This window comes from Puntigrus tetrazona, chromosome 8 (genome assembly GCF_018831695.1).
Source record: "Puntigrus tetrazona isolate hp1 chromosome 8, ASM1883169v1, whole genome shotgun sequence".
Lineage (NCBI taxonomy): Eukaryota > Metazoa > Chordata > Actinopteri > Cypriniformes > Cyprinidae > Puntigrus > Puntigrus tetrazona.
In genome coordinates, this window is record NC_056706.1 from 22,077,492 (window position 1) to 22,088,817 (window position 11,326).

The following is an 11,326-nucleotide window of genomic DNA, read 5'->3' on the forward strand; positions in this document are numbered from 1 at the left end:
ATATAAGAAATGGAAATAGTATGCCTTGAGACACCTGAATGACGTTATACCCCTGTTTGGTTTAGTTCCTTGTCTGTTCTTGGCAATATTACGTGGTTTGTGTATCCATAGTTGTCTTGTTTTCTTGTATATTAGTTGGTCTTGTAAATAAATTACTTTTGCTGTTAATATATCCTTGCCTGAACTCTTCCTTGCTGATTCTGCAAGCAAGCCTGGCAAACATGAAGAGCATTCTATTCTGCATCCTGTCCTTAGATGAGCTCTCGCTCTCAGTGGATGTGACCTGCCTTCAACTACATAGCCAAGTAATCCTTTGCATAAATAAGAAAAAACATACGAGTTAAAGAACTCTAAGAACACCCTAAAGAACTTCATTTCATGCAAATCTCATTGCCATCTGGGATATATGATATGCATTTCCTCAGTTTATTTGCTTGGTCCAGGAGACCCAGCATGAAACAGGTGACTTTAACTCTTGGACTGTTGTTTTTCTTCATTCAGGCAAGGATGAAAGAATGTTAAAAGAAGCAGCGAGTCAAAGAAAATACATGCTATAGAGAGGAAGCCAAGTCTAACTGCAAAATGTATCACTAATGTTCATGATAGGGTTTTTGGCAATGTTGATCTTGTTTGAGTAAACATATGCACAAATATGCACACAGTTGACTCAAATATTATCATCATGCTGTTACAGTCCCTATGGTTTCATTTCTGCATGAAACACAAACTATTTTTTTATTCATACAACAAAAGTGGATGGTGAGCACAAGCTACAAAAATGTCAAAATCTCTTTAAAAACTTTAAAATCTTTTCTGTGTAAAGCCCCATCAGTGTGAGGCTGGTTTTAATTTCCTGTCTATCTGTGGAATAATGCTGTATTTGGCTTTTCATATCTGCTTTTCATCACTTCAGTAAAGCCAAGTCACATTGAATTAACTGACATTTATAATACTGATTTAACAGATTGTGGTGAAAAATAGATCACGAAGAGTCAGTTAAGATCTTAAATAAGCTTCAGAGTACTTGTGCTGGTGAAGACATCAAAGACATGGTCATCTTTAAAAAGAAATTAAGTGGAAATGAATAGTGCTGCAAGCTATTTGAACATAACCTAAAACCTAGCTTTAGCTCTAAACCTCCCAAATCCCATTCACTTTTCACACATATTTCCAGAAAACCTCATCCTCATTCCGACAATGTTACCAACAACTCATATAGTGCATAGAGTAATGTGTATCCAAATCTTCATATCATTGAATGCATTTCTGTTTCACTACTCGTTTGATATTTCATCCTTGGGCAAAAACTAAAATCTTCTCTACTGTAAATAAATGTAAATCCAAAAGTCCACTGTGGCAGAAACAAGTTGAAACTTTTTCTGCAGAAATACATTTATTAACTATCATGACAATTGTTGAGAGATTGTTAATGTATTTGGTTTTAATGGATCTGCTACACGCTTGAATATTCACAGCACTGTATCGGCATATGTATCGGCGATACATATGCCTATACAGTGCTGTGAGTATTCAAGACATACTGCTGCTGCACAAATATCACATAAAATAACCCAAAGCAGATCTATCCAGGTGGAGGGTTTCACTAACTCTGAAATTATGCTGCAAACTGCTCTAGTGAATTCTAACCAGCCATTAAAATGTAAAGCAGTAGTAAACCAGAATCACTGGCTGTGTATGCAATAAGAGCTAAACAGCTTGTGTAGTTTTAATGCTGTAAATATCATCAGTTTGCATTAATGACCCACCAGAGTCTGTGTGCAGAAATGTGTAGTGTAAATAAAAAAGAAATTTCATGATTTGCAATAATTCTAGATATCCTAGCGTCTATAATTGATGCATAACGATAATCCATTGTTATTCAGTTTAATGCGGTGACTATTTTTCAAGTTGTCTTTTTTAATATTGACTATTTATATATACTGATATGATATGCTAAAATAAAAGCCTTACCTTGTCTCCAGGTTGCGGTCGCATGATGGACACTCTGTCATACCCTTTCTTCAGAAGCACCCACAATGCATCCAGTTTTCCCTGTGCATCAGCATACACACACACACCCAAAAACACAAAAAATAATATTGAAATTTGTTTATTTGTATACAAACCAGAGGTCAAAATCATTTCTGTTAGGGGCACTGTCCTGCAGAGTTTCACCTGAAGCAGTTTATAAAGCTCTTCAGACACTTCCAGGAAAGTGTGCTGGAGCTGCTTTGATCTTAACTTAACATTGAACATTGAAACGTTGGCCCTCCAAGAAAAGAACCGAATACCCCTGGTATAAATTGTTTTCTTTATGATTCTGAAGTCTTTATTGTGTCTTCCTTGACCCTCAAGTGTTTAATAACTTGCTTCTCACATTGTTCGGTCACCAAGCTCTGAGAAATGGGTTACATTGACAAAGAGATTTCCTGAACCCAAGATCCCACATCTGGCTCACTATCAAATGAGACGGATAAATCTCAAAGCCAGAGTTTAGAATGAATCAATACTTCGCTATCTGCCCCACGGTTATTAATATACAACAGCATTCTAACATCCCTCAGCCTTGACCCAACTTCCTGATAAAAACAACCGACCTTTGTTGCACAAGAAATGAACAGAGAAAATTAATGAGGGAAGGGAACAGAAGGGCATCTTGGAAGATGTATAGTTGGGTCGCAAAAAGTGGCATGTACTGGTCACGTTGCCTCACAAATAAAATAGACAGATGAACAAAAAAAGAGGGAATTAATATTTAAAGGAAAGATACACAGACTAAAAGAATGAACAACGGGGGGAAAAAAGCTTTGGCAGTGCTCTGAGCTCTTGGACGGCGAGATCTGTTAGAATGAGTGAGCGGAGAGAGGTGAAATGAGGGAAACCTGGTTTTGAGTGTAATATAGTGCTGACTCTGCAGGCATAGATTCTTGGAGGTCACCACAGTTTCTGGTCTGTATTATCCCCAAGCTGATTCATAGATGCTTGATATTTCAAGTCAGGTTGTTACAGTACAGACTAAAAAACAATCCACGGCAACAGTGTAGAAGTATCTTAATTCTACAGGAAAATCACAGACCTGGTAACCCTGCATACTGAGCCAGAAAAGCGTTCGACTCAGACATCAATCATTTTTTTCAGTGATGCATGACTGTTGACAAATTGACAGGGGAAAATCTGATCGGTCTGATTTATTTTCACATATGAATGAGACCTAATAATGATCTGGGAATGCCAGAAACCATGCATTATCATCCTTATATGTTCATGGGTCATATCCGATATGTGGCACATGGGAGGAAAAAATCAGGTCACTTGAATCATGTAAATGCAGTCATAGAAAACCCACAGAATACCATAGAAAGAATAACTTATACAAATTATACACTATTGTTGTTCTCACCTTAATGGGCGAGTACCATTTACGAGGGCCTGGAGGTTTTCGCATGCCATTATTTAGGATGCGAGCAGGAAGAGCTTCAAACTCTTGCTCAGGCATCTTTACCCTCGCGTTCTTCGCCTTCTCCAGTTTAGCACCCTCCTCGGTCGAACCTTTCTCACCCCAGCGAACCTAAAGTAAAGGAGATGGCTATGGTCATTTCATCTAGCATGACTTGACAATGATCCAATGAGCTTCAATGGAAGCGAGAAAATCTGTATAAATGAGTGCACATGAATTTTACTCCAAAACATTTCCTCGTTTTTACGTCATAACCTTCCTGTTATCAACATTTCACTTCTTTTCAAGATACAAATGGGTCAGTAGTATAAAAACATATATTTTATGTTGCTTTCTCACATAGAGAGATTTCCGGACAGGTATTCAAACTGTAAACTCTGCACTGCTGGTAATTGAGGCAGAATGTTTGACAGAAGGAAGGATTCCAAACAGCAGATGAGCTGTATAATACACACACACTTGTTTTCCTCAGTTGTAAACACTGTCTTGCTGTGATTGTAAACTCTGGTACTTTACTGGCAGTCATTTGATGATACAAAATTGCTTTAACGCACCAGAGGTCGCTTAGCTGGTCTCCCAGCCTAGTCAAGCTGATCTTCAGCTGGTTTAGCCGGTCAGCAAGTTCTAGTGTCCTAAACCATTTGCAAACCAGCAACCTTGTTTTTGTCATGGTGTTTTTGGATGAGGTCTTCTGTTTGCATGGAAGACTGTTTATTTCAAGCATACTTTTGCGAATCGATGGATTTGACAAACATTTGACTTCTTCCTTCTGTATTTCCTGTTTTCTTTCACAGTTGTGGCATTCGCTTTCGGCAACGTTGCTGATTTCAATTAGGATGTGCTGAAGTCTCTTGGCATGTAATGTAAACAACAGTGGTTTCATTCCAAGTAGGGGCAAACTATCAACTGGAGATTTACTGACAGAATCCATCACCCTTAAGAAAGACACTTAACCCCAGGTTCCTCCAGAGACACAGCCTGCTTCCTCTGGATGAAAGGCATCTGTTAAGAGACTGAGACTGTGCTAATTTAGTGGCTTGTGCCCTCAAGCGAGTGATAAAACTGTTGTTTACCTCCATTCTTTTAATGCCTCCGACTCCTCTTCCTCCATAGTAGGATGCATCGACTGTGGGCCACTTCTTCTTCGGAGTTCCATCCTCTTCTTCATCCTTATAGAGCAAACAAATACAATGAAGTCCAATGGTTCTTCACAAATCTGTTCTGGTCACAAACAACAGGAAAGAAGCTACTTTTGGTGCAATTTACTGGTAAAAGTGATCCTTATTCTTGAAAACCATGAAAAAAANCTCCTATGGTTTATAGTTCAGACTGATTTATGGTTCAAGTTTAAAAAAAAATTCAAAAGAACATTTTTCCTGTTCTTAAGGCTTCCATAAATGAATCCAAATTTCAGATTATAGAAACCATTGTTTAATTGAAATATTTTTGTACATTTTAAGGGACATCAGGCCAAAACAGTTGCACTTCACAAACAATATACCAAAATGTAAATAACAATTAACAATAATTGTTGGTCTTTCCTTGAAGTTTCCTTTGAAGGTCACAAACTTGAACATTATAACATTTCTACTTTAACTTTGAGGTTTGTGTTTTATAGACTCCATTCCTCCCATGGGACCATTTTAATTTGGATGAAATCTTAATTAACTAACCAACTCTAATTTTCATTCTACACTCAACAACTGTTGTAGATTGGATGACAGACATCCAATTACATGGGTAGCAGGCTTTAAATTAGGTGAAATGCTCCAGATGCAAAAAAACATGAGCCGACACGTGATGTCAATTGTCAATTTGATTGGTTTTGGAACGACATGGAGGTGATTAGTAACAAAATTTTAATTTTGGGGTGGAGTAACCCTTTAAGAACTGTTCACTGAAAGTTTCCTTTGAGGAACCAAAAATGCTGTAAAACCCCCTTTTGGAGCTTTTATTTCTAGGAGTGAAGGTTGAACAAAAATGTGCCCCAGACCACATTAAATATGTTACAGATTACGCACTGGGTTGGCTCATGATATATCCAATATAAAATCTGAGTTTCTATGTTGAGAACTGATATACACATACTGTATAATTAAACGAAACAAGAACACTAGTGTAAAGATTGTTTGTTTGTTTCAAGTACATATTTTCGGGTCGAGCATTTTCCTAAATGAGGTGTGACTCACTCCTTTAAAACATGACTTTTTCATTTATTGCCTCTCAGCAAGGCACGAGCCACGCTTACGCCCTCCCTAGCTCTTCCTGATCCAATAAAATAAATCCAAATTGGCTCACTCAAGTTATGACTTTATTTTTCCAGCTCTGAGGAAATTTAACCCCGTTTAACAATCAGTTCTCAAGATTTGAACAGACATCCTTTAATCAAAGCGTCCATATTTAATCAAAAAGGTTAAAAGCCTCCCCCACGCTTCATATTTCAATTTGACCACCCACTTGATATCCCATCGCATTTTTCATATCCTTAAACTTTAGCGTAACTTAAAGAAACCTTCAGGGACTTTTCCCGAACCCACAGCCATTCCACGTATGACATTCCTACAGGCTTAGAAAAGTGACATCACTGATGAAGGATTTATAAAAATATGCTATCATATTACAGGTCTTTAATAAAGCCAGACTGAACTAATTTGTTTTAACGCAGCAGAGCCAGAGCGGTTAAACAACAGCCTACAAAGGTCTGGAGAGTTTTATGGAGTCCAAAGACTCTCCCAAAGTTCCTGTTAAATAGCTGAAACATTCTGACCTTCAGAAACGGTTCCAATTCTGAATAACATCATTACAAAATAACCTCCAAATCTGACCCGTTTTACGGGCTTAATAGCCATTTTTCATGTGTCGATTTAAACAGTGAGATCCCAGGGATGGTTTCAGTAAACAAGGATTAAACCTAATCCAAGATAAACAAGAGTTGAAGAAGAAAATCACCATAAATGCTCCAGAGTAACTCTTTGTTTCCAGAGTTTAATACCAACGCATTCTCACATATACTGTGTGCAGTCAGACGGTCATTATCACAAAATAAACCCCTCTCTCTTACGTCACGGTCGTGTCTGGATTTATTTAAGTGATAATGACCAGCTGACTATATGTTATCCTACATATTACACGGCTACTTACCAGGATTTTTTATTATCTTACTTATAGATTACCTTCAATCTTTAGCCAACGAAAACAGCCCATTGTAATGTAGAACACTGCTTATAAAGGCCAGATGAGCACTAGCACGTTTTCTCAGTAATAATAAATGTACTGATATTATATATAAATATTTTAAACATAACCTATATGTGTTTGCATTTATATATACATAACAAATATACACAGTACACAGGTATATGTTACATAAACAATAATCTTATTTCAGATCTGATTACTTGTGATAAAGTGTTGAAATATAGTACAATAGCATTGGGATTTGAATATTTGCATCACTCCACTTGTCTGTGCTCATGGCTTTTGAGGCCAGAGTATGTAAGTTGATTTGCTCTGAACGGAAATGGCAAATCTCATTCGCTCTCAAGACCAGCTTTCAGTCTGTGTGTTGTTTTGTGACAGACAAAGCCCGAAGCTTCGTTTGGCACAATTTATATTGGACATTGAGATATTAATAATCTTACTGGCTGGTTTTGGTCTGAAATGTGTTGTGCCTAGATCACAGATACACTTTAAAGCAATACTGCTTAACTAGACTGTGATATGTACAGATTAACTTACCGAACTGTCTTCCACTACTGGTGGTGGAGGTTCATGGATAATCTGCGAAGAAAGAAAGAAAGAGAGAGAGAGAGAGAGAGAGAGAGAGAGAGAGANGAAAGACCGGATAAAAAGATAAACAACATCACATGAGCCCACTCATGCTGGCATGTCAGACCACATGCTCTCCAAAGTTAAAAAACAGTTTTTTTCTTCCACTGACATGTCAGAGGACCCAAATAATGTTTTCAGTGTGTGCCAGAAAATCAGGTTACACAAAAACACATGACTGAGGAATTGCAGCCCTCCTCTCCCTGTGTTCAGTGTGTTTACAAGCAAGTTTAAATGACCTAAAAATCTGGAGGCCAGATCTGAATGCTAGAAGGCAGCGCTGAGCGTTAAGCTTTTCCAGGTATGTGTCTTTGTGTCAGAGGATTAAAACGAACTATTTAAACTGATAATTTACTTGTTCAGAAGTCACTTGTATTTTAGCAATTAGCAAAACAGTGCAGGCCATCAGGAATACCAAACATCTATATAATGATAATTGTGCAACATCCGCTTGAACTTTGATCCACTTGGAATCTTTGCTCAAAATAAAGAATAATTTAAAATGATAATTATTGTAATAATAATAATAATTTTTATTAAATGTAAACAATTTAACCAAAAACAATAACTTACTATAATTTAACAATGTGTAAAATGTGATTTATTTGCTAATCCCTTATTAAAATGAATCATGGTTTTATTGTAGTAAAAGGAGATCCACTGTTCATTCACAGGCAAAACAATTGTGAAAGAGCACATATTGTTTTGAAACTCATCTGGAATTCTGGGAATCATGTGAAAAACATTTCAAGGACAGAGCTTTTAGCCTGGATTGAAGGGAAAAATCTTTGATTAATTGAGTGTTTTCATAAACAGTTCTTGCTGTGTTCTAGTCATGACGAAAGGATTGTATTTATGAGTGAAAGCATCTGATCAACATCATAAAGTCACAATTATCAGTTTCTGAGTTGTTGTAAATTATTATTGACCATTGCAAATACTGATGGTACCATTTATTTTGTCAGTAGTTGGTGTTTTGTTGGCAAAGCTGATTTAAATAATACTTATTTAGTTTAGTATCTGCCCATCGCTGTCAGCCACTGAGAAGGATAAAATACAGATAGAGTAGGCCTATAAATAAAACTTAATTTTATTGCACTACCGCTAAACGTTCCCTGTCATGGTTGAGATGTGAAAAGGGCTAAATTGGCCAATGCATTGAATTTACTTCACTTCAACACACATCATGTTGTAATTAACATTTCTGAATTTATGGCCAGAAAGGTCTTGAACACACAATTATCATATAGGCCTAGCTAGTGTTTCATATACTGGGTGTCTTACAGTGAAAACAGCTTTGTTCGTTATAGGGGAGCGTTTCAGTTTTGTCGTGTCGCAGTGCTGCAAATATAGCTCTGTACCTCCAATAAAACGTTAGCATTACACTACTTGGCAATCAATTGATCTTTAATGAAACTGAGAATGGCTGCTATTCTTCCTTGTTATTTCAAAGGTCAAATCACAATTTCATTTTCCATGGTAACAAAGAATAACTTTCCCAAACAGAGCGTGCCCCCTTAGCTCACAGAGAAATTTCAAGTGGCAGACAGACAATATTACCTTGTATAAACAGACACGTCTTTTTCCGTTTTGTAAAAGTATTCATTTCGTAAGGCATTTTGCCTAGCAGGTTTGAACCTGACCAACACACATGGTATTTAATGTCTAAATGACCCTGTGTTAATAAATAAAGCCAAGCTATTTAAACATAGCAATAAGCTAAAGCTAATTCTGTCTGTATTGGCCAGCAGCTGGTCTCTGGAAAATGATCGTAGCCGAGCGGGATTTCTGCCGGTTTAGCTGGTTCAACCGTGAACTTCAGCTCAACACTGCTCTAACATGGCAGTGACTCATTTCTTCTCTTTTCCTGTTTTGCCTTTCCAGACAAATTCCAGACACGTCTAGTTCTTCTGATATTGCTCAGTTGGCCCTCGCTGACAGTTTGAATTATTATATGTCCCTTAGGTCTCATGTAGGCTTAGGTCTCAAGAGGTGGCAAATGTTTAATCTCTGCAGGATCTAGAGGAACTCAGACCTGAACCAACATGCCTTGCATCTACCACCTGACAAAATTAGTCTTCATGTACTTCCGGAGGCCTTGATTAGCTGGCTGGAACAGAGTTAGGGTTGAATCTATACTCTACAGGACAGTGATCCTCCAGGAGCAGGATTTGACACCCCTGATCAAAATCTTTCATGGCTAGAAAAGACCAGAGGTCTCCAGTGCCTTCATGTATATTTGAGCTCCAACCTGCTCCAACCTGGAGGATTCTGGTGATCTCATGATTTTCTTGTCCATATGTCTTTAATTGGGGTTGGAGCTTAACTCTGCTAGACGTTATCCCTCCAGGAGCAGGATTTGACATCTTGGGCCAAGTTCATAACAGATTCTGCTCTCAAATGGCTTAAAGTCTCTATCAAAGCCATCTTATTAAGCAGTATGAGGTATGTTTTGGGGTTTTGGCTGATCACCATTGAGGTTACATTGGTTAAGCTAGTATACCTGGATTACCAACCAATTTATGCTAAAGTAACAGTGACCTTCAAGTAAGAGCTGTTTAGTAGCTTGTTAATGTGCCCACCTTTACATAGGCCATTGACAAGTCCTGAAGTCCTGAAGTCCTGAAGACTCCAGACAAGATCTGAACAATAGACAAGATTCAAGACTGAAGTATTCCCAATTAATATCAGTGTGATGCAGTATCACATCACGTTTGTTCATTTGGCCTGAGGAGAACTAGTCCCCCAAATGAGCTTGGTTTCCCAAAAGTTTTCCATTCCATTTCTGTCAACTGATGAGGTTTGGGTTCTTTGCCGCTGTTGCCTTTGGCTTGCTTAGCTGGGATATGAAAGTCACTATGCATTTGACATTATAAGATGAGAACACAAGTTGAACGGAATTGAGTTGAATAATATTGTCTTCTGCTTTAGAACTGAATTAAATTTGTTCATAATCTTCAACACTGACACTAGCCTAGTTTCCATTCCAGATTTGCACACATATTTTATGTCAGTAAAAAAACAATTTTGAAAGGACAGAATTTCCATGAATCCATAGTTTTGCAATGATTTTCTTCCGCAATAAATTGTGGTGATGTATGTTGGTAGGTTTATGTATATATCGCAGCCACTGCACTAGCTATTATTTCTTCNACAACACTGACACTAGCCTAGTTTCCATTCCAGATTTGCACACATATTTTATGTCAGTAAAAAAACAATTTTGAAAGGACAGAATTTCCATGAATCCATAGTTTTGCAATGATTTTCTTCCGCAATAAATTATGGTGATGTATGTTGGTAGGTTTATGTATATATCGCAGCCACTGCACTAGCTATTATTTCTTCACTCCTCTGGCCTTAAGAGGTATGCTAGTAACTGAATACATCTAACTTTTGTGCTGGTTGACACTGCCTCGATAGTCGCTTATGCTGCTGTTTTAAAATCTTAATCTATTATGAAATCTGGTTGCAGCACACACATAAGTAGAAACTTTGCAGATAGTTTTCACTCAGATCTTAAACATTCACACACTACAAGATTTCAACATTGTGACACATCACACTACAAGATATTAGTAAGATTATCAAGCAAGAGGCAGCGTCTCACATGATTTCATGCAGCATATCGTTACGATATTTCAGTGATGTTTACATTAGCTAGTGTGCTAGCTGCTTACTTTACTCACCCGGTAGATTCAAAACTGAGGTGATTCCAGTGCTTCTTTTTCTCCTCACGGTTATGATACGTTTTCAACATTATCAGTCAAGACTGAGACCAGAAGTAGTTCAATACCAAGTCCACGTACTCCCAAATCTATAAATCAAAGTCCAAGACTACATGCTTTTTTCCCCTCTTAATTATTATACTCAAACTATCTTTGTGTAGTAGAAGCTTCCACATCTGCAGTTCCTCTGGAAAAGCAATGAGGAAACTGACTTCTGGCATTTGACCTTGAGAGTTCAAAGGTGACGTCAGATCTAAGAGTTGTTGAACCAATTTGTCCACAAATCCCAGGTGGCCTTGACTCTGTGTGAGTC

The 11,326-nt window shown here is 37.6% G+C and overlaps 1 protein-coding gene across 1 annotated transcript in view; it reads right to left on the bottom strand.

Annotated features, from left to right (window-relative positions):
• Positions 1-11,326, bottom strand: part of antxr1a (ANTXR cell adhesion molecule 1a) — a 35,078-nt gene that overhangs the window by 2,482 nt on the left and 21,270 nt on the right. Inside the window, exons 16-19 of the mRNA XM_043246221.1 lie at positions 7,196-7,237; positions 4,531-4,626; positions 3,401-3,568; positions 1,972-2,052 (exon numbers count right to left, since the gene is read on the bottom strand). Coding sequence (XP_043102156.1) covers positions 1,972-2,052; positions 3,401-3,568; positions 4,531-4,626; positions 7,196-7,237 — 387 coding nt within the window. The remainder of the gene's footprint in view (positions 1-1,971; positions 2,053-3,400; positions 3,569-4,530; positions 4,627-7,195; positions 7,238-11,326) is intronic.